This window comes from Nyctereutes procyonoides, unplaced genomic scaffold (assembly GCF_905146905.1).
Source record: "Nyctereutes procyonoides isolate TBG_1078 unplaced genomic scaffold, NYPRO_anot_genome, whole genome shotgun sequence".
Classification (NCBI taxonomy): domain Eukaryota; kingdom Metazoa; phylum Chordata; class Mammalia; order Carnivora; family Canidae; genus Nyctereutes; species Nyctereutes procyonoides.
In genome coordinates this window covers 4884623-4911057 of record NW_026575128.1, presented here as the reverse complement: position 1 = coordinate 4911057, position 26435 = coordinate 4884623, and the positions used below count along the sequence as shown (strand labels likewise).

Genomic DNA, 26435 nt, shown 5'->3' with positions numbered 1-26435 from the left:
AAACTATTAAGAATGTCAAGGGGGTGACACCAGCCAGGCCCGGTTGACCCTTCTAAGCACAGGTCACAGGCCCCTGAAGCTGCCTTGAAGTGGGACCTAGAGAAAGTGGATACAGGATGAGGCCGCATGAATAGGGCGGCCACAGGGGTCTTCTCCTGGCCCCCGGGGTCTCCTGACCCAAATGAGGAGACCCTGTAAACACAGGGATGGACAGTTTAGGGGCCGCACTCAACAGTTTCTAGCCAGACTCCACGCTCCACCGAGGCATTTGTAACTCCCCCAAGTCACCAGTGCACTCAGCCAACCAGCACCCGCAGGGAGTCCACGTCCTGCCTTATTTGGAGGAGGGAGGGCGTTCAACTTCCATCCCTGTCTTGGGGGAGTTCAGAGTGCTGGGAAAAGATGTCATGCTTGGAGCCCATCTGGGAAAAAGTTGTCTGGAGCTGTTCCTTTAGTTTACGGAACTGACAACGGAGGATGGCAAGTACAGAGGGTGACGGCCCAGAAAAGGGTCAAAGTACTAACAACGGGCTCGGTCGGCTCTGGCCCCCCAGGCCCCCCTCTCCGGGGCTTCGCGTGGTCGGGAAGCCTGATGTCCCTGGTTCGGCAGTGGGATGGGGACCAGTTTTCAGAGCAGCATAAGCCAGGGGTAATTTTTAGCACAGACTTCACTTTCTAGTTCTTTTCCCTACCCCTCATTTTTCAGTTGCCTTTAAAGAGGCCGCAGAGAGCTGAAAAACAAATCCAAGTTTAAAGAGACAAGTGCAAAAATGCAAACCGGGCAAGGGGACAGAGCCACCAGCTGGACTAAATGTGCCTGGAGAAGCGCGTCCTCTGCTTGGCAGGTGCTGGGGATTTATGGTCGAGTTTCGTAGACGTTTCACCACGTTATGAGCCAGCTCAGGAGACCCTCATAAAACTCTGCTTATATGAAAGAACAAACTAGCTGATAAAAGTCAGCTGCTGCCTATAAACGCGCTGTGGGGATCGCAATTGAGTGGTGGATTTATTAGTCTGGGCTCTTTGTGCAAATTAAGAACGAGTGCGCAGGTCTGAAGGAGGGGGGGCTGCAGAGAGCCCGAGGGCGCTGAGGGTTGCTTCCCTCCCTGCTCACATGACGGCACCCCTCCCCCGTTCCTTTCTCCAGTAGAGGGCAGAGGGAAGATTCTCGATGGAATTCGTTGCTGGGGATCTGCTCTTACATTCCCCTTCCTGCCCCCCCCCCCAAAACCCACAGGAAGAACCCGTCGGCCCCCATCCCCTGCATCCCCCACATGTCCTGTATGACAGCGGTTCGAAACCTGGGATTACGCGTCCGTGGACGTCTCCGTGGCCCCGGTTCCGCGTGGGGCGTGCGGGGAGGCCTCCGAATGAGTGAATACGGATGTGGGAGCCTGCACGGTGCCATCTATGGAACTTACTACGCTCCAAACGGTACATAGGGGTTGGGGGCAGAGGACCGAGCAGGTGCCATGAAGCCACCAGGGAAGACAGGGTGCAATCGGGAAGTGAGGAAGGCTCAGCTTCTTCCCCAGAGAAGGGGGATCTCTATGGCTACTCTCCCCAGCTCCCTTGCCACTGTTTTTTTGTTTGTTTGTTTGTTTTTGGTTTTTAAGGATTAACGCTCTTTCTGAAAGAATGAGGCTGCAACAGAATGAGGGTCCTTGATAAGAAGGCAGGTAGCCAGCCCCTCCTCGCACATGCCAGATCAGGACGTCCAGGCTGGAGCCTCAAATGCTGTACCAGGCACCCGTCTCAGAAAAAATGGCTTTCCTTTGCACCCTGTAGGGACGGAGGAGGGTGCCAGGAACGAGGTGGAGGGAGAGTGCCCGGAAGACGCACCGCTGTCATTCCTTAAGGACTGGCTACCTCCTCCCAGCCCAGGCATTAGGGGGCAAAAGTGTCCAGCCCTCGCAGTCTGGGACCGAGGGAGGCTCACCAGCAGGGTTGCAGCTGCCCTGAGAGAGGCCTGGGTGCCTCTGCATTCCGAGGAACCCTGCCCTGTGCAGGACTGGGTGTTCAGGAAACCCAGCTGTTAGTTGAGTGGGTTTCAGGGGTGCTCCTGCCTTCTGCAGCAGGGAGGAAGCTGGTGAAGGGGAAAGACTCCTTCTATCAGAACCAAAAAAACCCTGGTGCAGACTGTGGCAACATCACTGCGTCACTGCCGGGCGGTGGGCGCTTAGGAAACTCCGGGGGGTTGAGGGTTGGAGATGCTCAAGAGCACCGCAGAGCTGCCCACTTAGTGGGTGGCTAATCAGTCTGGAGTAAATGTCAACCACCCCTTCCATGTTGCTCAATGTATCCCAACCCTTCCTATCTCCTCTCAGCTAAACCTTCCGATCGTGTAAGGAATAGATCGTCAGCTCCGTCATACCAAAGAAGAAACTGGAACTGAGAGGGAAGACGGCTTAGCCGAGGTCACTCAGCTGGTAAGACGGTGAGCCGAGATGCGAACCCGGGTCTGGGCCACTTGCAGTTCAGCAGGCTTCCCCGAGCTCCTTCCCTTCTCCTCCAAACGTGCACCGTCCCGCGCCAAGCGTGCAGAGAGGAGGCACTCTGGGCAGCTGAATCTCTCAACAGCTGGAGCTGGTACCCCGTTGTCCAGATTCAAGTCAGACACTGCACAATCCGGACTCCTCTGGCCGGCTGAAGTCCTCCTCTTAGGAGCCTAGGATCCTGCCGGCTTTGAAAAACTGCTACTCTGCCAAGAGACTGTTGAAGTCAAGTTCTTTTCTTTCTTTCTTTTTCTTTTTCTCTTTCTTTCTTTCAGATTTTTTTATTCATGAGAGACACACAGAGAGAGAGGCAGAGATACAGGCAGAGGGAGAAGCAGGATCCCTGCAGGAGCCCGATGGGGGACCCCAGGATCACACCCTGAGCTGAAGGGAGACGCTCAGCCACTGAGCCACCCGGGCGTCCCTGTTGAGGTCAATTTCTAAACGTGCGTGGGGTAGAGACAGGAATGAAAGAGACCTAAGTTCTTCATTTCACCCCAACAGATTGTCTCATCGACAGGGAAGGGGTTCTGACCATCAAGAGTCTACTCCCCCCAACTGAGGGAAAACAGAAAAGAGCTCACATCTACTATCTCAACCCATAAGCTAGGATATGCTTTGAGAGGGAGCATGGGGGGGCGGGGGGGGGGTAGCCTGGGTGGCTCAGTTGGTTGCACGTCCGACTCTTGATTTAGGCTCAAGTCATGACCTCAGGGTGGTGAGATCGAGCCCTGCATCAGGCTCCATGCTCGGCAGGGAGTCTGCTTGCTATTCCCTCCTGCCTCTCCCTAGCTTGCTTGTTTGCTGACAAATAAAATCTTTAACAAAAAAGGAGGGCAGCTCCGGTGGCTCAGGGGTTTAGCACCGCCTTCAGCCCAGGGCCTGATCCTGGAGACCCGGGATCGAGTCCTACATAGGGCTCGCTGCATGGAGGCTGCCTCTATGTATCTCTCATGAATAAATAAATAAAATCTTAAAAATATAAAAAGGAGCCCTGGAATTATTCCCACTACGAGGATTCTCCTTACTTTATAAATTAAAAATGAACCCAGGAAAAATGCCAACAGAGTCCTTTCTTCATTGGGGGTTAGTGGCGGAGGTGGGGTGGGGTATGTGGTATGATTAGCTAACCGAAAAATCCCAGGGAAAACGGGCATAATGAACAGGGGTGGGAGTACAAGAAGGCTGCAGAGACTGGTAAGGCACTAAGACTTTGGAAACCTAATGTCCATCAGCAAGGAGCTAAATAAACTATGGTATGCCCAAACAATGGAAATATATGCCACTGTTTTAGAAAAAGTTAAGGAAGCTCTATGGATTCACATAGAATAGTCTCCAAGATACAGTAATGGGGGGGGGGTGCAAAGCTGCCTATGTAGCATGCTATTATTCGTTCAAAGTTAGGGAGAAAAAACATTTGCTTGTTGTATTATCTTTTGCTGTGGGACAAAGTACCCCAAAACTTAATGATTTAAAACAAACATTTAGGGCAGTCCCAGTGGCTCAGAGGTTTAGCACCGCCTTTGGCCCAGGGTGTGATCCTGGAGACCTTGGGATCGAGTCCTGTATCGGGCTCCCTGCATGGAGTCTGCTTCTCCCTCTGCCTCTGTGTATGTGTGTGTGTCTCTAATAAGTAAACAAAATAAAGTCTTTAAAAATAAATAAATAAAAATAAAACAAACATTTATTGTGTTTCCATGGGTCAGGAACCTGGGCACGGCCTCGCTGGCTGCCGTTGTCTTAGGTCCCCGTGAAGTTGTAGCTGGGTGGTTAGCTGGGGCTGTGATCTCAACTGAAGGCTCAACTGGGTGGGGTAGCGGGGTGGGCAGCTGCTTCCAAGCTCAGTCACGGGCTTGCTGGCAGGCTTCGGTCTCTTACACGAGTGCTCCACGGGGCTGCCCTGGAGCCCTGCAGCTCACCTCCCTGAGGGCGAGGGATCGGAGAGCTAGCGATAGACCCATGCGGGAAGCTTCGGGCTCTTTTCATCGGTTAGTTTCAGTAACATCCCACCACTTCTGCAGGGTTCCGTTCCTAGAAGCAAATCTGTGGGCCCAGCCACACCGAAGGGGGGGGGAGGGTACACCAGGACATGAATACCGGAGGTGGGACCCTTGAGGGCTAGCTAAGAGGCTGCCAACCACTGCACGGATATGGGCAGAGAGTGTTTTTGGAAGAATACATCAGAAACATTTCATGCTCGTTGCCTCCAGGGAAAGGGAAGTGAGTAACTGGGAGATGAGAACTTTTCACTGAATGTGCTCTCGTACCCTCTGAATTTTGCATGATGTGAATGTGTCGCTTATTCAAAAGATAAACTTATTTCAAATTTAAAAAGGACAATTAAAAAGATAGCATCTTAATCGTAAAAAAAAAAAAAGCTAAGGAACAAAATAAAAAGTCATACTTATGTGATACATAGTTATTATTAAGCACCGTAAAACACCTTATCTATTTATGGCCAGGATTTTTTTTTTTAGATTTTTTTTTAAATTTATTCATGAGAGACACACAGAGAAAGAGAGGCAGAGACACAGACAGAAGGAAAAGCAGGCTCCATGCAGGGAGTCTGACGTGGGACTCGATCCTGAGTCTCCAGAATCAGGCCCTGAACCAAAGGCAGATGCTCAACTGCTGAGTCACCCAGGTGCCCTTATGGCCAGGATTTAAAAAGCTCTGTGCCACACACACACACGACAACTCCAACTTGCAGAACAAAACACACACTCTGGAAGCAGGCCTTCAGGGCTCCTCACAATCGGGCTCCAGTCTACCCTTACGGGGCCATTCCTCCATCCGTGAACCCTAGTGACTCACTCTGTGGAACTACTAATATTTGCCAGTTCTAGGAGGTAAAAGCAACAAGCACAACGCCTGGCACACCGCACTTTCGATCCGTGCTGGGTTCCAGTCTTTCTCAAACACTCCCTTTGCTTATTAGACTGCCGCCCTCCACACTCAACACCCCGCGCTCCTCTCCATCCCCAAGTCCTAACTCAGATGTCACTATCACTATCAAGTATCCCAGTGAGCAGCGGGTTATCACCTCTCTTCTGTTTTTGTGTCAGATACCCGTTTTTATTACCTTATTTCCTCACAACTTATACCTGGAGGTTCGTGCCCTTTAATCCCCTTTGCCTATCTTGTCCATCCTCCAACCCCCCCAAAACACTATTATTATTGTTTTACAATTTAAGTGTGTTCGATTCAGGCTGGTCCCTGGATTGTCAGCTTCAATAGTACCTGAGACCATGTGAGAAATACAGAATCTAGGACTCTGCCACCCCAGGCCTGCAGAATCCGAATCTAAATTTTACCAAGAGCCCGGTGATTTCTATACACGTTAAACCTTGAGAGACACTGGTTTCAATCTTTCCCTGGTTGAACTATAAATCTTTCTAGGGATCTCTTTCATCTGCCCCCAGAGTATATCTTATGGCCTGATACCCAAATGTCTTTTGAGTTAAGTTTTATTTACAATTATTACATATGTGATACGTTTTTTAAATTCCTGGAGGAATGTCTACCATATTGTTAAAAACAGAAGACACCGTGTGTTTTCACTTTCTGTGATATTTCTGTTTTTCGCAACCAGAATGTGAGATCTTTACAGGCACAAACACATGAAGATTTGGAAAAGTAGAAAATCTAATACATTCACAAAATGGTATATGATGTGTGTAATAGTATCTACTGTAATTGTGTTGAGCTATTTTTACAGATATGAAAAGACGGGCAAACTATGTTTTTTGAACAAGATTAAATAACCCTATAGATAGATCAATGACGCTATATTTGGGTTTGGTTCTTTTGTGTGAATATGGACACCGTAAGGGTCTATATACCAAAATATCACTGATGGATTTTTCTTTATTTGTACTTTTCTACACTTAAGAATTTTTTTGACATTTCTATGATTTTTAAAAAGTATATATATATATATATATAACTTTTGTAGTAAGGAAAAAGTCATCTTCATTTTAAAAATATCTATACTCTTTTTTAAGCCTCTTTACATCCAGTGACCCAGATTTTTCCACAACCCCCGAAGCTGATAGGTCTGGAAATACCCGACCATTTTACAGATGAAGGCGATGGGCTTCAGAAATGTAACCCCCAGGGCCTGATTCAGGGAGGTCTTCTCCCACCGTGGAGCTACTCTCAGATCAGAACAATGTGGCGAATCAGGCGCCAGCTTTGGTCAAAACCCCTGTCATTGTAACCATCTCGCTCTCCCCAGCTACTAACTGGGACAGGGGGACACAGAGAACTCCTCAAAGTCGGAGCCCTGAGCATAATTCATGCTGCACCACCTCCCCCTGGTGGTGGCTCTAGAAACTGGAGCTGTCCAGACCGTGAGGAGCTACAGCAGTTAGGGAACAGGGACACTCGGCTGGGACGATGCTTTGACTTGCGGTTTTTCGACTCTTACGATGGTGCAAAATGCCATACGTGTCCACCAGAAACCGTCCTACGCATTTTGAATGTGGCTCTCTCCCTGGGCTGGCAACTTGCGGGATGCTTGTGATGCTGGGCGGCGGCAGCATGCCACAGCTCAGTCAGCCCCGAGATCACAGGGCAAACAACCTGCAGCCATTCTGTGCCTGTACAGCTATTCTGTTTTTCAACCAATTACAGAAGATATTCAACATTTCATTGTAAGTTTGTGTTAGATGATTTTTGCCCAACTGTAGGCTAGTGTGAGTGCTTGGGCACCGGTTTGGTAGGTTAGGTGTATTAAGAGCATTTCTGACTTCCGATATTTTCAACTTATAATGGCATTATCAGGAGGTAACCCATCGAGAAAGATCTGTACTGTCTTCCATCAATATCACCTTTACTTCTTTAAATCGAGAAGAATCCTGTTCCATCAAGGAATCAGGTACTGACCCAAATACATGGAACAGGGCCAGGTGTCAACCAAGCTCAGAGCTTTGGATGATGCCGAGGGCAAGGCCACACTCCCTCCCCTCTCCCTCCCCACTGCTTCTGTGGCAGTGGCTCCTGCCCCAGTGTTCTGCACTGCTTTCCCCCATTCTCTCTGCCTCCTTCCATTCCCAAGCCTATGAAAGGCCAACCGGTGGCCCATGTGCCCTCAGCCATGATGTCGCAGGGAGAGGTCCCAACATCAGAAGCCTGTCCTCAGGCTCTAGGCACTGATTTTTCTTTTCTTTTTTTAAGGTTTTATTTATTTATTCATGAGAGACACAGAGAAAGAGGCAGAGATACAGGCAGAGGGAGAAGCAGGCTCCCTACAGGGAGCCCGATGTGGGACTGGAACCCGGGTCTCCAGGATCACGCCCTGGGCTGAAGGTGCTGCTAAACCGCTGAGCCATTCGGGTTGCCCTAGGCACTGATTTTTCAAGTATGTCAGGTCACCACACTAGAAAGCACCAATATCAGTCTTCAGCTGCGTCCCCCTTGTCTGCTGACACACAGCTTTCTTACTCTTCCAGGAAAAAGGAAACATTCAACAGGGTATCTGGAATAGGAGAGAAAAACTGTAGCATATCACCCTCTCCAGAGAATGCAAAACATCAGATTTATAAGAAACACAGACGCACTGCAAGGGCATCTCTGTAATGCTTCCAAAGAAGTGAGACACACACACACACACACACACACACACAGAGCAGACACAAAGGAATAAATGAAAACCAGCACCTTGTACAAGGCTTTGGTGCTCATCTTCTGAAATTTGGTCCCAGGCCTTGGGCAAAGCTTGGATGTTTGCCAAGTCTCCCCACTGGATCGAGGACAGGAGGTACTTTCTCTTCAGGTAACTTCCTGGAAGTTAAGGACTGCCCTAAAAGCAAATGAAATATGTTGAAGGGGAGGGGATCCCTGGGTGGCTCAGCAGTTTGGCACCTGCCTTTGGCCCAGGGCATGATCCTGGAGTCCTGGGATCGAGTCCCACATCAGGCTCCCGGTGTGGAGCCTGCTTCTCCCCCTGCCTGTGTCTCTGCCTCCCCCTCTCTCTATCATTCATAAATAAATAAATAAATAAATAAATAAATAAATAAATAAATAAATAAATAAATCAGAAAGGAAAGAAAGGAAGAAAGGAAGAAAGGAAGAAAGGAAGAAAGAAAAGAAAAGAAAAGAAAAGAAAAGAAAAGAAAAGAAAGAAAGAAAGAAAGAAAGAAAGAAAGAAAGAAAGAAAGAAAGAAAGAAAGATGTTGAAGGGGAAAAATGCCCAGGGGAGAGCGACCGGGAGCCAGAAGAGTGAAAGGGTGGCTATCGTTCCATTTACCAGGTGGCAGGACTCACCAACGCTACCGATCTTTACCGAGCACCTTCTCACTCATAGAGCTACAAGGCCAGAGGGATGAAATGTTACCCCAACAACCTAGGATCTCACCATCAAAAAAAAAAAAAAAAAAAGCCAGGAACTGAAAAGATACAATCTCAGTGATGTTAAAAGGGAAACCGTATGGCAGTCCCGAGGATGGATGAAAACCTCCCTTTGGGGGGGGGGGGTGGCAGCAGCAGGATTCCGGCTGGCAGGAAAGGCGTAAGCAAAGGCACAGAAGTGGAGAAGCACGGACTGGTTTCAGGGCCGAGTAAATCCTCCCATCTGGCCAGCAAGGAACAATAGCAGGGAAGGTGGCTGAGAAGGCAGGTCGAGCCAGAACATAAAGAGCACTGAAGACCACCGTGGGGATTCCGGTCCGTGAGCAATGGAAGCTGCTCAAAATTCCAATGTTGGCAACGGGCAGAACAAAGACATCTCCAGAAGGAAGTGAGGTCACAACGGCTGGAGCCAGCTTAGAGGGAGAGAAGCCAGAGGTGGAGAAACCTATCAAGAGGCTGCATAGACCAGGGGCCACACGAGACGCAAGAAACTACGGAAGAGGCAGTGCAGATACAGAAAGAAGATACAAGGGCCCAGGGAACAGAATCAAAGCACCTGCCAAGGGGTCGCGTGGACATTCTCAGAACAGTACCTGGCACATCATCAGTGCTCAGTACTGCTGGCTGCGGCTCCATCAAAAACACAGGCTGATTGTTACCTCCTTCTCAAAACCTTTGAATAGCTTCCCGTCCCACTCAGAACAGAAGCCAAGATCCTTTCAAAGACCTCCAAGGCCCTGCAAGGTCCGGCCTGGTCTCTCGGAATCCGTCTCCTACCGGGCTCCCCTTCCTCACTCCAGTCTAGCAACACTGGCATCCGCGCTACTTTCTGAACATATCAGGCCTGCTCTTACCTCAGGGCCTTTGCACTTGACATTTCTTCTACCTGGGACACCCTTCCCCCGAGTATCAACTGGTTCTCTCCCTCATCTTCCTTAGGTCTTTTCTCAAATGTCACTATTTCAGTGAGGCCTCTCCTGACCACCCAGTTTAAGATCACAGCCCCGCCCTCGCCCTTCGCTTGCCCCGCTTCATTTTTCCCCAAGTTCAGAGACAATGAGAACTGACCCGCACTCTATAGTCGTATGCTCTCGTGAAAACTGAAATGAAAAAGACTTCCTGAGGCAGCTTTGGACACTGTCTGAAACATATTCGCAAAGGATACGCATTTCGATAGTGTCTCTCAATATCCTGCAACCACTCCAACATGTCAGCCACAGAGGGGCTCACCGCTGAAGCCTGCTGGACAGCATCAATGCCAATCGCGTCTGCGTGCCGCTCATAGACCTCAAACACTTGTTCCACGTGCCTGCTGACAACGTCACGCACCTTGAGGAGGGTGGCTCTGGGGGGAAAAGTCTCACATTAGGCAACACCACGAGAGGAACCTAAGGCAGGAGTCCTCAACCTCAGCACATGCACATTTCAATTTGGACGGTCCCTTGTGGTGGAGAGTTGTCCTGTGCGTGTTAGGATGCTGAGCAGTATCCTCGGCCTCTACCCGCTAGATGAGAGGAGCAAACCACATCAGGACGATCAATCGGGTCTCCAGACACTGCCAAATGTCCCAGTGAGAAAAACTGCTCTGGGTGCACAGAGAGAGACTACTGCAGACAGGAGAAAAGTTACTTAACGCTCAATCATGTATAAAAATGGTGTTGCTCACTGCACACCCTAAGTGCTCACGACCCTGAGACTGGCACGTAGAATGACAAACACTTGTTCAATGAATGAATGGAAACGGTTCTTGTGAGGATCAAATGCAATAATGCTTATAAAGTGCATAGGGAAGTGCCCAGCTCACAGTAGGCATAATGGTGGTAATACTGTTATTATTCCAGGGTGTGATCCTGGAGACCTGGGATCGAGTCCCACATGAGGCCCCCGGCATGGAGCCTGCTTCTCCCTCCGCCTGTGTCTCTGCCTCTCTCTTTGTGTGTCTCATGGATAAATAAATAAAATCTTAAAAAAAAGGGTATCCCTGGGTGGCTCAGTGGTTTAGTGCCTGCCTTCGGCCCAGGTCGTAACCCTGAAGTCCCGGGACGGAGTCCCAAGTCGGGCTCCCGGCATGGAGCCTGCTTCTCCCTCTGCCTGTGTCTCTACCTCTCTTTCTCTATGTCTATCATAAATAAATGAATAAATCTTTAAAAAAAATCTTAAAAAAAATAACTGTCTCTCTTCTAATCTACAAAGAAACCAAGCCTGGTTCATTGCTATATTCCCACCACCTTGTGCGTGGCTTAATTACAGGTGCTCAGCTCTCTTGTACAAATGACTACAAAGAAGATCCCTGTACTTGACCGGTTCCCGTTAGCCTAGGGCACAGACCGTGTACACTGGACACTTCTTTTGCTCTAGTCGAGAAAAGGCCTATCCACGCGGGGTGCCTTTGTCAGGGATGCATTCCCTTGCGATTCTGGCTCAGGTCATGTTGTTAACGGGTCGTGACATGGGAGCCCTGCATGGCGCTCTGCGCCCAGCTGGGAGTCTCCTTGAAATGCTCTCTCTCCCTCTGCCCCTTTCCCCACTTGTCCCCTCTCTCTAAAAGGGAAGGGAAGGGAAGGGAAGGGAAGGGAAGGGAAGGGAAGGGAAGGGAAGGGAAGGGAAGGAAGGGAAGGAAGGGAAGGGAAGAAGGAAGGGAAGGAGGAAGGGAAGAAGGAAGGGAAGGAGGAAGGGAAGGGGAGGAAGGGAAGGGAAGGAAGGGAGGGAAGGGAAGGAAGGGAAGGGAGGGAAGGGAGGGAAGGGAGGGAAGGGGAAGGGAGGGAAGGGAGGAAGGGAAGGAAGGAGGGCAGACTGCACATTGAGTGCAGAGCCCCAGCGCCGGGCTTGACCTCACCACCTGAGAGCACGACCTGAGCCAAAACCACAGAGCCCAAAGCCCGACTGACCGCGCCAGCCAGGTGCCCCTGTAAAACGACTTTGTGGCAAGAGGTCCCATCGCGGGGAACCCCCGGGTGGCTCAGCGGGTGAGCATCTGCCTGCAGCCCAGGGCGTGACCCTAGAGACCCCGGATGGAGTCCCACGTCGGGCTCCCTGCGTGGAGCCTGCATCTCCCTCCGCCTGCGTCCCATGCACAAATAAATAAATAAAGAGGTCCCGTTGCAACAAATGGAGAAGAGGCGAGGCTGCGACACCTCCTTCCAGGGAAGGAGAAACCCCCTCTCCGACTGATCCCAGCTGCTTAGGGAGCCCCCGCGTCTCCACCCTCCCGCGCGGAGCTCTTCTTACAGCGTCTCCCCTAGCTTGTCCAACACGTCGTCGCCAGCCTCCAGCTGCTTGCGCCGCAGCCGCTCCCGCAGGCCCGGGAAGGCCCGAAGCGGGGGCGCGTCGTCCAGCCGCGCGTTCTGAGCCGCCTGCAGCTGCTCCGCCAGGCTGCCGAGCGCCGCCAGCAGGGGCCGGCAGTCCCCGAGCGCGCCCCGCCAGCGGCGCTGCTGCTCCTGCACGGCGGGGAAGCAGCCCCTCAGGGCCTGCCGCACGGCGAGCAGAGGCTGGTCCTGCGCCATCACCTGCCGGACAAGCCCAGGCCGACGGGCAGCGCCAGGCGGCCCAGGTGCGCAGCGGAGCAGGGCGCCCGGGGCGCGAGGGTTCCCGTGCGCAAGCGCCGCGTACCCCCTCCGACCCGCGGGCGGCCCCGCTTTCAGGTCGCAGCGCTGTCCCGAAACCCGGGCCTTGAGCCCGAATTCTGTCTCCTCCCCTGGGAAGCTCCGGTCGCCTTCCCCGAACCGGCGGGAGCACTGGAAGCCCGCGGCGGCCAAGCGGGAGCACCCCCCCCGGGGCACCCACGCCCGGCGCTCCCTCGCTGCCTCTCTGCGCATGCTCCAGCGCGGCCGCCGCGGCGCAAACGGAGGTCGCGACGCGCGAGGCCTTCTGGGGGCTGTAGTCCTACGGGCGGAGCTTCCTTGTGATTGGATGTTGCGGGAGCCTCCCAAGACGGCGACTTCTGATTCGTCAGCCGGTGGCGGTTTGAATTCGGCGGCGGCGGCTGCACGTCCGGTTCTGCACGGAGCTGCTGCGTTCCGTCCTTGCAGCTGCGGAGGCGGGGGTTTTCCTGGACGCGTTCGGCGACCCGCATGTACGTGCCCCGCGCCTCGTTTAAGCTTGGGCCTCCCCGGGGCAGCCTGTGCCCCCCGCTCGCCCCTTAGGGCGCCCGCCCGGCCTCTCCCGCGACCTCGGCCGCTGACCGCCCCGGGGGCGCCCCGCAGCCTCCACCCAAGCGCCATGGCTCCGGCTAGGAAGGGCGGCAGTCGGGTGGCCAAGACCAGCTCCTTGCGGAGCCGGAAGCTCGCCTCCTTTCTTCGGGACTTCGACCGGGAAGGTAGGGGGCGTAGCCGGGGTGCGGGCGAGGTGGGGTGCGGGGCCCCGGACCCCGGGCCCCGGTTCACCCGTCCGTGTGCCCTGCCCGCAGTGCAAATACGGTCCAAGCAGATCCAGTCGGACACACAGAACCTCCTCAAGGAGATGGACAACCTGTACAACATCGAGATCCTGCGGCTCCCCAAGGCGCTGCGCGAGATGAACTGGCTCGACTACTTCGGTAAGAGCTGCTCGCGTCCCCAGGCCTCGGCCCGGCGGTGATCACCGCCCCCCCCCCGCCCCCCTGCGCTGCTTATTGCACTTCCCTGCTTCACCTGTCTGCACAGGACTCTGACGTCGTCTGCCCCGCAGGTAGGCAGGCAGGCAGGCAGGCAGGCATCCCTCCCCTCTAAAGGACCCCATACTGAATTCTTGAAGCTTTGCAGCTACTCAATTCAAGCTGTTCTAGGCCCAAAACTGCTGGACTGAACAGGTGCATGTATGTGTTCCAGGAAAACGTTACTTAGGGACACACAGAAATGTGAAATTTGTGTGCATTTTATGTGTCACAAAACGCTCGCTCCTCTCACTTGCTCGCTCTCTCTCTCTTTTTTTTTTTTTTTTTTTTTGGATATTTTATCCAGTCGCTTAAAAACGGATACCTGAATAACTTGGTTCGTTAACCAGAGCTCAGATGGTTGGAGAACCCTAAGCCGTGCTTTCTGCATCTCATGGAAACCGTCATTTAAAAAAAAAAAAAAAAAAGGGCAAATCAGATTGTGAAGCGCAAGGACTCGAGTTTTTCTGGCCAGCAGAAAACTGCAGCCTGTTCTCTGGCCCCCATGTTAAATGCCCAAGGACATGCGACAGGCTCTCGTTTCTGCTCTGGGGTACCCTTACTTTTCCTCATTTCTTTATTATTAGCTATTATGTAGGTTCCGTCCTGCATAGAAATGCACGTTGTGTTCAAATTGTGGATACTTAATGACCCTTTTGGTTTTTTTTTGTTTTTTTTTTTAATTTATTTATTTATTTATGATAGAGAGAGAGAGAGAGAGAGGGAGGGAGGCAGAGACATAGGCAGTGGGAGAAGCAGGCTCCATGCACTGGGAGTCCGACATGGGATTCAATCCCGGGTCTCCAGGATCGCGCCCTGGGCCAAAGGCAGGCGCCAAACCGCTGTGCCACCCAGGGATCCCCTTAATGACCCTTTTGACTTGCCCTTTTATTTTGCACATTTCTACAAATACTCATGGAGCTTGCCTCTGTCCCAGTGCTAGGGGGTGAAAATGCTTTGGGAAATAACAACAGACGTTGTCCCTACCCTCAGGAGCTTACAAGTTAGTAGAAGAGGATCGTTTTAAAAATGCACACTTGGGCAGCCCGGGTGGCTCAGTGGTTTAGCACCACCTTCAGCCCAGGGCCTGATCCTTGGAGACCTGGGATTGAGTCCCGCATCAGGCTCCCTGCATGGAGCCTGCTTCTCCCTCTCCCTGTGTCTCTGCCTCTCTCTCTTTCTTTGTGTCTCTCATGAATAAATAAATAAAATCTTTTTAAAAAATAAAAATGCACACATGATTATATAGCTAAAATTACAAGTATCAGAAAAAGGGTAGAGTAGTAGTTGGTAGGTCCATTTATATAGTGCTTCCCGTGCTAGGCGGGCAGGCATTGTATTGAATGTACTACGTAAGTTAACTAATTTTATCTTCATAGCAAAAGTGTTCATTGTTAATATTGCTCCTATTTTATAAATGACAAAATTAAGGCACAGAGAGGTTGTTTACTTTGCTCAATGTCTCATAGGCTAGTTAGTAGCAAAGTATACTTATTTAAATCCAGGCATTCTGGTTCAAAGCATGACTTTCTAACAGTTCTACAGGACTCTATGAGAGTTTCTAGAAGAAGGATTAACCTAACTTTACATCTAAATCTTGTGCAGACCTCTTTGTTCAGCACACATTGGCTCTACACCTACCCCATGCCATATTTTCGCCCGAAATTGTTTTCTAGGAATTCAGGTGAACATTTACACATCTTTGAGTAGTTGTTGGGTATGATGAGGCTGAGCATCTAACTCAGCACTTCGCAGGGATCTGTTGTGATAGAACAGTAAAGAGCTTTGGATTGGAACTGAGTTTTGAAAGACGAATTAGAAACTTGTTGGGCGCAGAGGAGCATTTCCGATAGAGGAAATGATACGTATGTGCCAAGGCACGGAGTCATGAGAGACAGCGGCACATTTGGGAAATAAGGACTTCCAGTGTGGTGGGATCTAGAATATACGTAATGGGGTCAGTCAGGTATGGAGAAAAATTAAACGAGGTTGTAAAGATCCTTGAATGTTGAAGCCAGGGTTTAATCTGACCCATTTTTAGGCAGATAATGGGATATATCAGGGAGGATGGTTTATCATTAAGATCTGCTAGTAACTAAATAAAATGTTCTTTTTAAAGCCCTTGGAGGAAACAAACAGGCGCTGGAAGAGGCAGCAACAGTAAGTGACCTGTCCTATTTTGGAACTGTGCTTAGTTTTTAAGTTTAATCTTGTCACAAAATCCAACCAGGGGGTGCTTACTACGGAGGAGGTTTTGTAGGGGACGTATCCTGTTTATGCCAACTGGAAAATTACGATTGTCAAATGCTGAGTCTATGAAGCCCAAATACCGTCAAGTTCTACAGAGGGAGGCCATTCTGTTTTGGGCAGGTTCTTTGCAACTCTCTGCCCTGACCTCTCAGGCAAAGCAGAAGCCTCAAGCCCAAGTCCCTCTAAGCCCCTGGGTCATTACCTAATGGCCTGGGCTGCTAAGTGCCAAAGAGACTTATTTTTATTTTATTTTACTTTTTTTTTAAGAAATTTTATTTGAGAGAGAGGGAAAGGGAAAGAGGGGCAGAGGGAGAAAAAAAACTCAAGCAGACTCTGCACTGAGCACAGAACCCAACATGGGGCTCAACTTCACAACCCTAAGATCACAACCCAAGACATATTCAAGAGTTGGACACTCAACCGACTGTGCCACCCAGGTGTCCCGAGACTGTTGTTTTATCATGTCCTACTGTAGAAGCTACACTCTTACTTGGGTTTCTCAGGTTTCCTCATCCCCTCTCACCTCCTCTATCCTAGCATCAGGATCAGGAAGAGAGTAAGATGAGGAAGCAAAATAAACAGGTTAGATCTTAGATCTGTAGTGTCCAGTGCAATAGCTACCAGCCACAAGTAGCTATTTTAATCAATTAAAATTAATAAAATTAAAACTTCAGTCCCTCAGAGACACTAGCCACTTTTCAGATGTTCGGTAGCCACACATGACTAGAGACTACGTATTGGTAGCTCAGAAATAGAGCATTTCTATTGTTGCAGAAAGTCCTGTTTTACAGTGACAAGAACTGGTCCATAAATGGGTCTTCATGGAGACCTTAGGCATTGTACATAAAATTGTACATAAGCAATGTGTGTATAGATATGCATTTGTCATTTTTCTGGGGAGAATGTTTATTATAACCTTCATCAGGTTTACAAAGTGAACCCAAAAGTCTACATCCTACTACACATTATTAGAATTACTTGGAATCCTAGGTTTTGAAGGGATCTGACTGCAAAGGGTACATAGTAGCATCGAATAGCAGGTTCACAGCAGCCTCAGAAGTTAAAGATATTTCAGAGCCAGTTGTTTAGTCAGGAAAAAACTAATTAGAGAGTTTGGGGGTGAATATTGTAGAAGAAAGGGGATAGCTGAAAAATAAAATCAGGAGCTAGTAAAACATTCTTAGTTCTGGCTTTCTCTCTTTCTAATATGTTCTTGCCTCCACACACCCAGATGTAATGTTTCAAAAGACTTAACCTCTGAGATGAATTATACTCATTAGCTAATGCATCACCCTCTTGTTAATTAATCAGACTCTAGAGCTAAAGTCAGGGAACTTCTAGTGTAATATGAAATAGCCAGCGTCTTCACACCAAGTCAAGAGAATTGTAGCCTTAGTTAATATGACTTAAAACTCAGGGAAGGAATGATACTTTGGTACAGAAGTTCATAATAATTAGGTATGTGGGCATCTCCCAAGTTTTCACTTCTAGGAAACCTCACAGGGCTCCAATATGGTCATACTCATGGCTATGATTCTTTACAGTGAAAGGATCTAAAGCAAAATCAACAAAGGGAAGAGACACGTGCGCCAAAGTCCAGAGGAAACCAGGCACAAGCTCCCAAGAGTCCTCTCCTAATGGAGTCACATAGGACACCATAATTCATCACTTGTAAAATGTCTACCAGAAAACATTTTTGAGACTCAATGCCTAGGATTTTTACTGGGGGCTGGTCGCATCGGCATCTTCTGTACCTAGCATGTCCCAAAATTTCAGACTTCCAGGAAGAGAGCCAGTATGCGGCATAAGCCATGTTGTTTATTCAAAGCTTAGGATCAGAGAACCATTCTATCCAGGGAATGGTGGGAACCCTGAAATCCAGGTTCTTATACAAGCCACCAGCCAGCCATGCAAACAGGCCTTTCAGGTCTTAGGCCTGTTAACTCTTCTGCTTAAAGGTGCTCGGTGGCCTGCCACCACAGAGACCTTCATAACATGCCAGATGTTTCTAGAGATGGCAGGTATTTGGCCACTATCTATTCCATCAACCATTTCAGACGTCACTAATCTACAGTGCTATTTCTTGCTAAGATTGGACAGCCTCAGAATGCTCCTCAGCACTCCACGGAGTCCCTACCAATCTGGAGATGTAACCTGCCATCCCTAGTCCGTCACAGCTCTTCTGATCCTTCCACACGCCGTGCAAGGAAACCCATAGAATCATACCTGCTCGTGGCTATTCTCATTCCCATAGGTAGTCAACCACTGGGAACACATTTAATTAGAATGACAGTGATTAGAAGCCTTCTTGAAGGGCCCGTGAGTGCAACAAAAAACCGTGTGGATGCTCCAGACTTAAAAAAAAAGAGAGAGAGAGAGAGAGAGGAGAAAGAGAAAAGTCAAATACAGCACCAAGTATAGAGAATGTGAGTCATTAGGAACTTGTATTGTTTGCCAGTGGGATGTAATCAAGTGCAACCGCTTTGGAAAATGTTTCGGCATAATATCAAGGCTGAACATTTGTGTAGCTACAACCATCCCGTGCCCCCACCCCTGGTATACAGCCAAGAAAGAAGTTGGACACATGCATCAGACACATTATGAGATGGATCAGAGTAGTGGTGTTGGTTAATAGCAAAAAGACTGATGACAGGAGATTGGACAAACTCACTGTGATAGAGTCCCACAGTGCGATGTTACGTGGCAGGGAAAACAGATGAATTACAACAAACAGTGGTCAGAAGTGAAACCAAGTAAAATATTATGTAAGCACATATATATTTATAAAAAAACAAAAACAAAAAACCACGCTTTTAAGCAAATGAAATGATGGTGGCACCTCTGGGGGAAAACGAGAAAATAGACCAGGGAAGAATGTAGAGTTAGAAGCAAGTTATCAGCAACATTTTAGCTCTTGGGCTGTATTTATGAGAGTTCACTCTATCGTGTTATAAGTAATACGTTACGATCTTTGGTCCATAACAAGTAATGTGTTTTTAAGTTAATCATGTTGAGTCTTAAAATATTCCCCATATTTGATGAAATATGCCTGGTGTTTTCTGGCTGTATTCGTCACAGGCTGACCTGGATATCACAGAAATAAACAAACTAACAGCAGAAGCTATTCAGACACCCTTGAAATCTGCCAAAAGTGAGTACTTGTTGAAACCCCTCGTTGAACTGAGAATGGAGGCCAGGCGGTTGGCTGGTTGCTCACAGAGGCCTCGGTCGTGGAGCCTCTTCCTCAGATGCCTGGTCCTCAGGCTTATGAATCCAATCATGTGATTCTGGCCGCTGCACCGAGTTAATAGTTTGCAGGACTAATAGTGAGCAAACTACTGGCCCATGTGGAGCGAGAGTGAGAGTGGCTTGTGGTTGTACATGTTTAGCAATGAGGCACTAACATATCACTCGACGGCTGCGATGCTGAGAAAGTTTTTTCTAACCTACATAAATAACAATATTTTGCTGTAATAAATAATACTTCTATGACATGTGTCCAGTACTGTCCAAAGGCCTTTCCGTCATTCATTCAACCGGCACAATCCTAGGGTTTGGGGAAACAGGAACGAAAGTAACAGACCCTGTTCTTGTGGAGAACATCCAGGTCTCATCTTACCCCTGTGAGGTGACTACTCCCCTTTATGGATGACGTGCTGAGGGAGCAAAGCCAGGGCCCCGTGACCTGGGCAGTGCTGGGACCGGCCTCATGCTCAAGCCTGGCTGAGTCCAGCGTCTGCATTCTTACCAGAATGCTGGGCAGCATGTGGGTTTTCTTGACCAGCCACCTTATTTATATTCAAAATCTGTTTCTTTTCTTTTTTTTTTTTTTAAGAAGATCTTATTTAGCAGAGAGCATAAGCAGGGGGAGCAGCAGGCAGAGGGAGGGGGAGAAAAGCAGACTTCCCTCTGAGCAGGGAGCCCAATGTGAGGCTGGATACCAGAGCCCTGGGATCATGACCTGAGCCAGAGGCAGACGCTTAACCAACTGAGCCACCCAGGCACCCCTCAAAGTCTGTTTCTTGATTACAGCCTAAGATTGCATAAGTTTTATTTCCTCTAGAAACAGGACTGCATGAAAATGTATTCCTATGAGCATATCAGTTTGTTAAAACTGTTTTCTTATAGCACGAAAGATAATAAAAGTGGATGAAATGATAGTGGAAGAAGAAGAAGAAAATAAGAAGAATCTTCGAACTTCCAGAGTAAGTAGGCACTCGGGTCTGGGGCTGAGAGCCTACGAGAGACAGGGAAATAACAAAAATACAGAACATCCCGTTGCCCCATCCCCACCTGCCAGGGTTCACAGTGTAGCAGAGAAGAATGCACTTAAATGGCTCATAACAGAAGCGACCATAGAAGTGTGTATGGAACACAGAAGAGGAAGCTGTCACATTTTACCTCCCCAGTTAGTATACACCCAGGCCTTTAAAAGTGAGGGAGATTTCACTAGCTGTGAAGAAAGAGAAGGGAAGCCCGGGAGGAGATGAGAAAGTCCCTTCAAGTTCCATTTAAGGAACAGGAAGCAGTTTGGGCTGACAGGGATGTAGGCTGTAGGTGATCTGCGTACAGCAGGGCCGGACAGTGAAGGGCCTTGTGTGCCGAGCTCGGGAGTTCCCATCTCAGCAGGTTGGTTATGGTAAGTGACTCTGCCAGATTGGTATTTCAGAACGATATTCGGGACAAATGGGGGAAGAGAAAAAACGGAGACAAGGAAACCAGTTGGGAGGCTATTCTAAATCTTAAAACTGAGCCGGTGACCCTATATAGAGACCAGGGATGGTTCTGACCAAGCAAGACTGGTGGAGGCAGGGAGGAAGCAGGGATGACTTGAAGAGCCTCTATCTTGGGCAGCGGAAGGTGGCACAGAGTGGGAAGAGCAGGGCTGGGTTCGGGTAAAGGGGAGCACCCGGTTGTGCCGGTGGTTTGATGCATCAGGTGTTCCATTCTCTTCTGAAAATTCAGCCTGGAGCTCAGGGAGGAGTGGGAGATGGAGGGGCATGCTGACTCCCAGTGTGGGTGTCGACGAGGTTGTGCCAGGAGGGCACGGAGGGGGCGGCTGAGCACGGGTACTGGAGGGACGCTAGAAAGAGGAGCTCAGGAGGCAGCCAGCGCCGAAGGGAGGATGGGGTCGGGGAGATTGGGCACCCGGGACGGCCCCGGTGACCTTCACAGCAGCATTCCATCAGGGAGTGGGGGGCCAGCCAGGCTGCAGTGAGTGTAAAGGAGATTTACCTTTAATATTGGCCAGAACCCTCTACTTTGAAAATCCAGACAGTAGAAGTCCTGAGTTGATCAGTCGTCTTCCGTGTTACTTAAGCCACTTCCCTCGGGACATCGAGCTCCTGTTCAGCCTCCGTTTCCTTTTCTAGAGCTGATCCCCCCCCTTCCCCGCCCCTCCTTTTCTTACCCTTTTCTTACCCTCCCTCACTTTCCCCCTTTTTGGGGGCTTTTAATAACCACAGTGTCATTCGATTGTGAATCCAGGTCAAAAGGTGTCCTCCGTCCAAGAAGAGAGCCCCATCCGTACAAGGAAAAGGCAGAAGGAAAAGGTGATGGGTTTTCCAAACCCCGGTGTGCGTTTTGGTTTTACTGGTGAGCCCCCGTCCGTCGTGGCAGAAATGGGGGAAGGGCTCCCGTCCGTGGCTTGTGCTCAGGGAGAGCTCAGGTCTCCAAGCTGGAGGCGCCTGGAGAAAGGATCTGACCCAGCACGCTCTCCGGTTCTGCCCACGTTCTCTCTTCTCCCCCTCGTTTTTGTGTTAACGCTGTCGGGGAGCACAAGGCCCGGGAACCTGTAATAAGCACTGCACGTTATGTTCACGTGCCTGACAGTCCCCGTGCAGAGCTCCCCCATGGCCGGTCACAACGTGGCTGTCACCGCCCTTCTTGACATGTTCCCCATGGTCCTAGTAGGAATTGCCGGGGACCTGATTGTGCCGGGCCCTGCTGAACATTTGGGACGGGGCACAGGGGCCACCTCTTAAGGAGCTTAGCACATTGCACCAGGGATGTGTGTCCGTGAAGGAGACTCCCTGAGCAGTGGTAGGTGCCCGGCCAGAGGACAGGAACTCTGGCCGAGGGGCCTGCAAGGTACTGAGGGGCCAGACTCGAGGCTGACAGACAGCTTGGCTTCAGAGGTCTGGCTCCACCCTGACCGGCTTGTGATCTTGGCCACGTTGCTCCCCTCAGTGCGCTCAGGTTCCCGTAGCCATAAATGAGGCTGACAGCCAGCGTCTGGGGTTGTTGGGAGGGCTGCGCCAGGTGGTGCGTGGAGGCACTGGGTATGGTACCCACGTGGTCACTGCCCTCCGCGTGTGACCCACGCACCTCATGGCCACCCCTTACCTGCCATTACAGCACCGTCACCCCAGCTGTGAGCCGGCTGGAGTTGTCTCTGGTGAAACCAACTCCAGGCCTGACCCCCAGGTTTGACTCAAGGTGAGTAATGGGGGAGGGCAGCGCCTGCATCTGGGTGGGAGCCCCCAGGAAAACACTTGACCCCTCAGCCTGGCATGCCCTCTCGGAAGAGGGTAACTGTCCGGGCTTCTGAGTGTCTGCCTCTCCCCTGAGAGCCGGTTCACCTGCTTTCAGCGTCCAAATGAGTATTTGATGACAGGAGAACACGCTGCCTCTGAGGACTAGGGGGCCGCTAGTGACTCTTGCTCGGCCTTTTCTGTTTCTGACCAACAAAAGTGTTCTTTGGGCAGGTGCTCTCCCGCACCCTCGATTAGAGTGAGAGGGCATCCCATCACACCAGGGAGACCAAGGTGACCCAGGCGGGAAGCTAATCTCTTCCATGGGGCCGCTCAGCTGGTCAGGAGACGCTCCGTAGCCATTAAAGAAGTGGATCCGTATGTGCTGGAGGAACAGCGTCGTGATGACGGGCGTCTCCAAGCATGTTGCACAACGGGGTGCCCTGGATGAGCCCATTTGTGTTTATATTCAGAGGACGTTTCTGGAAGGCATGAGGAGTTGAAAGTGGGGCTCTCTGGGGCGAGGAGAGGGAGGAAGACTTCTTTGAATTCCCGCTCCTGAACTGCTTTTTCACATGCACGTACAGCAGAGGGCATTTAGAGGAAAACAGAATTTCAACTGTCTTGAGGAAGTTTGTTTAGGAATTAGTATAATGCTAGAATCTCCGAATCCTCCTCTTCTGACCCTGGAAAATTCCTCCTGCTGGAAGCACTTAGCCACTCTTGGAAGTGCATTAACCGTAGTTTATTTCTGGCTTTGTGGGTGGCTGGATGGCTGGTGTCCACGCAGAGCCTGGGACCTAAGCTTTCCGTGGACAAGAACTGACTCTGGCTAGATGGAGGTTTGATCATTACAAGCTCCCTTCTCCAGCTGTGTGTAGTCATTACTGTTTAAAAAGACTTTTTGCCCTAAATTTAGAACTCGCCTTCTTAGAAATGCAGGGTTTGAAAACTACAGCTTGAGGCCAGATGGGGGTTGAAAGGGCTCACGGCGCCTCGTGTCACTTTCTCTGCCAAGCCATCTTGACGGAGATCTCCCCACTTCACAGGGTCTTCAAGACCCCGGGCCTGCGTACCCCAGCAGCCAGAGAGCGGATCTACAACATCTCCGTGAACGGCAGCCCTCTTGCCGACAGCAGAGAGATTTTCCTCACGGTGCCGGTGGGCAGTGGCGAGGTGAGCGTCTCACAGGGAGGCCAGGCTGGAATCCGTGCCCGGCTCCGTGTTCCGTTTGTTCATCAGCTGACATTTGCCCACCTGCCAGGTGGTAGGCCCAAGGTGTAGAGGACATGATTCCTGCCCTCGAGAAGCCTTCAGTAGTTGAGATAGGTGCCCAGTGCCCTCTAGTGTCATGGGACGTGTGCAGTTGGGGGAGATCCTGCAGGGAGTGCAGAGGAAGGCAGCATCCGGGTATGCGCCCTAGAAAGGGGAACATGAGCTGGGTCTCCCGCACTGGACGACTCTGAGGGGTTCTGAAGCGAGCTGAGCCCGCTTGCCCTGGGCTGAGTAGAGCAGAGCCTCAGCTCCTGGGAGGCAGGGAAGGTGAATCTGCAGGGCGTCCTTGCCCTTATTCCCCAGGTGAGCCAACCATGGTCCAGGGTCAAACGCCAAGGTCATCAGCTCCTCGGGGGCAAACTCCTCTCCTAATGGCCTTACCTCTCCCCCTTCCCGCTCCCCTTGCCCAAAGTGCAGGATATCGGGGGCCCCCTGGGGCACAGTAGGGCACGGGTACAGGGTCCTGCCCCAAGGGACGTGGCCACTGAACCCACTCTGCTCTCCACACAGAGCATGCGATTACTGGCCAGCGACTTGCAGAGGATGGACATCGCACAGCTGGACCCAGAGGCCCTGGGAAACATTAAGAAACTCTCCGTGAGTCTTGTAACCGTCCGCACGCAGGCTGCCTCTGGCAGCTGGCTTAGTTTAGCTGAACGTAGGATTGTCTGCTCCGTCTGGCCCGCATACTCAACGTGAGATGAGAGATGACCTCCACGGGGCCCGGGGTTCCAGCTCCGTTCTCCCTCCACACTGGCTTGCGTGTGGCCTCGGGCAGCCCCGCTCCCAACTCCGACTCCGCTGCTCTAATGCTCAGCATTGACCATCTAGCTTCTTGTCTCCCCTTAAAGTCTCAGGAGGGAAATTAAGTTGGTTCAGCTTTGGTCACACGGGCCTCCAGGTCCAGTCAGCACAATCCCCGGGGGTAGATGGGCGCTCTCGGCCCAAACACGGCTGCCCCAGGTGCCGCCTTCCTGGGTGCCTGTGAGGGGGACATCCAGGGAAGGGGCGAGGGCAGAGCTGCCTTCCCAGCCAGGTCCCCCCAGGGGACCTCCGTCCTCTGGGGGAGATCCACTGAGACCTGGCCACCCCAGCCCGAGGTGACAGGCAGGCAGGGCCGCTGCCCTGCTCTCCACTGACCCACCTCCTTCCCTCCGTAGAGCCGCCTCGCCCAGATCTGCAGCAGCATACGGACTCACAAATGAGGCTGCTGTTCCAAGAAGCCCCACTGGACAGGACGGACCTCCAGCGGGCACGTCGGGGACCCTGACGCCACCTCTTCCCTTCAGGCTTATTGTTTGTTTGAGTGTGCAGCTCCAGAGCAGGGAGCGGTGTTCCTCAGGGAGAACCAGAGAAGCGGAGACACTGCTCCCCCATCGGTTAATACAGCTTAGCTCCTCACGCCTCCCCGCCCGCCTGCCACCTGCCGCCTCCTGCCTCTGTGCAGTCGAGACTTCCTGTCCTTCCTGTAGGATTCTCCTTCCTGCTCTCAGGGCTGCCACTCCTGCCTCCCAAAACCCATGTCCTCTCTGCCTTGCCTCCTTCCATGGAGGTGGCCTGCAGGAACCTCCTGCTCCCCCTTACCCAGCACCCTCCGTGCCCGGCATTTCTGTGTTGCTTGAGGCCGGGAATTTTAGGCTCAGAGAAGTGAGGGCCGGGGCTATGGGAGGAAGATCGGAGGCTGGGAGGAGCCGTACAGCAGAGCAAGGCCTGTCCAGCAGGGACACAGCAGGCGCATCGGCCCGGCCCCGCTTCCTCCCGAGGCGGACCCAAGTGGCCCTTCAGGATCTCCTGCCCGCCCTGCCCAGTAGTTTTTTCCAAGCTGACCATGGAATAGTGGTTTGTACTTCTCCCTTGACCGAAGACCAAAAATTAGTTTGGAGGCAGCTTCCTCGTCTGGCACCTCTACCTCTCTACTCGGTAGGGATTTGGATAAGAGAATTCTAGGGCTTAGCGTAGTCGAGGGCTTCGTGGGACCAGCTGCAGAGGGGTGGTCTCTGAGCTCTCCGTGCCAGGTCCACAGACTGCAGAGAGCACTTCCTATCATGGGGTTCGTTGGGGGCAGGTGTGAACTGCCTGGTGGCCTCACTCCACGTGTCTGGCCTGTGCTCCGGGCATCGGCTCGGTGTTCAGAGCCCGTACCCCGCCCCAACGAGTCCTGCAGTGTGGTCCAAAACTGCGGGCCCTGGGGCCCCGTGTCCTCTACGGCCCTGCGTCACACTCGGCATCACCCAGCCAGGTGACCCGCCTGGCAGTCCAGTCCCGTTGCAGCCATATCCCCTTCAACTTGTTTTATTCTCCCTTTCCTGATACTTCGGTGTGTATCGTGTTCCCAAGCATCTCTTATTAAACTCTTGTAATTAGGGCTATTGAAAGGTACCTGTTTTCAATAAATTGTGGGTTGGTTTGTTTTTAATCCATATTCAGCCTGCCTGTCGTCTCCGAGCGGTGCTCCCTAGACTAGAGGCTGTCTGGGGGCCGAAGCTGTTGGGGGGTGGGGGTGGCTCTGAGCGGCTGTTTTTCTCAGGAGACACGGAAACCTCTCCTTTAGGCAGAATCTGATACCTGGAAAGGGGGTCCTTTCCCTAACGTGCAGGGCATAGGTAACCCACCCCCAGTAGGCTTCCCCCAACGCCTGTTTGTGAGCAAGAAGTCCATACTGGGGAGGACAAAACCTCGGCCATCTACCGTTCACCCCTGAGCGCAGGCTTGTTGGCGGGAACAGCGGGGGCACAGGGAACGCAGCCACCACACTTCTCCAGGCCCAGAGTTTCAGGGCCCTGGCAGGTGTGCCTTCCTGAACTCGTTCTGCACTGAAAACGATCCTGCTTGGACCTGACGGCAGAAGAGAAGAATGGGCCGTCATCGAGCCCGGCCACCTGGCTCTGACCGCGATGGGCAGGGACCCTGTGGTCAGCGGCAGCATTTGGAATAAAGGTTCCTCCTTTCAAGCAATTCAGT

The 26435-nt window shown here is 51.3% G+C and overlaps 2 protein-coding genes and 1 long non-coding RNA gene across 3 annotated transcripts; 2 read left to right on the top strand and 1 right to left on the bottom strand.

Moving 5' to 3' along the window:
• The first annotated feature begins 701 nt into the window (after positions 1-701).
• On the top strand, positions 702-3556 carry LOC129520867 (uncharacterized). The gene is made up of 3 exons (XR_008666692.1): positions 702-845; positions 1238-1434; positions 2328-3556. It is a non-coding gene; the product is annotated as an uncharacterized LOC129520867 (long non-coding RNA).
• Positions 3557-7652: 4096 nt separating this feature from the next.
• On the bottom strand, positions 7653-12662 carry AIRIM (AFG2 interacting ribosome maturation factor). The gene is made up of 4 exons (XM_055342087.1): positions 12075-12662; positions 10012-10191; positions 8157-8275; positions 7653-7974 (listed from the first exon to the last, which is right to left on the bottom strand). The coding sequence occupies exons 1-4, from the start codon at positions 12659-12661 to the stop codon at positions 7937-7939; spliced, it is 924 nt and encodes a 307-aa protein (XP_055198062.1). The 5' UTR covers position 12662; the 3' UTR covers positions 7653-7936.
• Positions 12663-12829: 167 nt separating this feature from the next.
• CDCA8 (cell division cycle associated 8) lies at positions 12830-25891 on the top strand. The gene is made up of 10 exons (XM_055342135.1): positions 12830-13161; positions 13252-13380; positions 15596-15636; positions 18805-18877; positions 19855-19931; positions 21214-21278; positions 22084-22164; positions 23249-23375; positions 23985-24071; positions 24635-25891. The coding sequence occupies exons 1-10, from the start codon at positions 13065-13067 to the stop codon at positions 24677-24679; spliced, it is 822 nt and encodes a 273-aa protein (XP_055198110.1). The 5' UTR covers positions 12830-13064; the 3' UTR covers positions 24680-25891.
• Positions 25892-26435: the final 544 nt, after the last annotated feature.

Excerpts from the sequence above, each read along its gene's own strand:
- AIRIM (XM_055342087.1), bottom strand. The coding sequence starts at position 12,661 with ATGCGCAGAGAGGCAGCGAGGGAGCGCCGGGCGTGGGTGCCCCGGGGG. Across the intron at positions 10,192-12,074 it reads GACAAGCTAGGGGAGACGCT|AGCCACCCTCCTCAAGGTGC; the intron begins GTAAGAAGAGCT and ends TTTTCCCCCCAG. Across the intron at positions 7,975-8,156 it reads GCACCAAAGCCTTGTACAAG|ATACCCTGTTGAATGTTTCC; the intron begins GTGCTGGTTTTC and ends CTCCTATTCCAG.
- CDCA8 (XM_055342135.1), top strand. The coding sequence starts at position 13,065 with ATGGCTCCGGCTAGGAAGGGCGGCAGTCGGGTGGCCAAGACCAGCTCC. Across the intron at positions 23,376-23,984 it reads TGCCGGTGGGCAGTGGCGAG|AGCATGCGATTACTGGCCAG; the intron begins GTGAGCGTCTCA and ends CTCTCCACACAG. Across the intron at positions 24,072-24,634 it reads GAAACATTAAGAAACTCTCC|AGCCGCCTCGCCCAGATCTG; the intron begins GTGAGTCTTGTA and ends TTCCCTCCGTAG.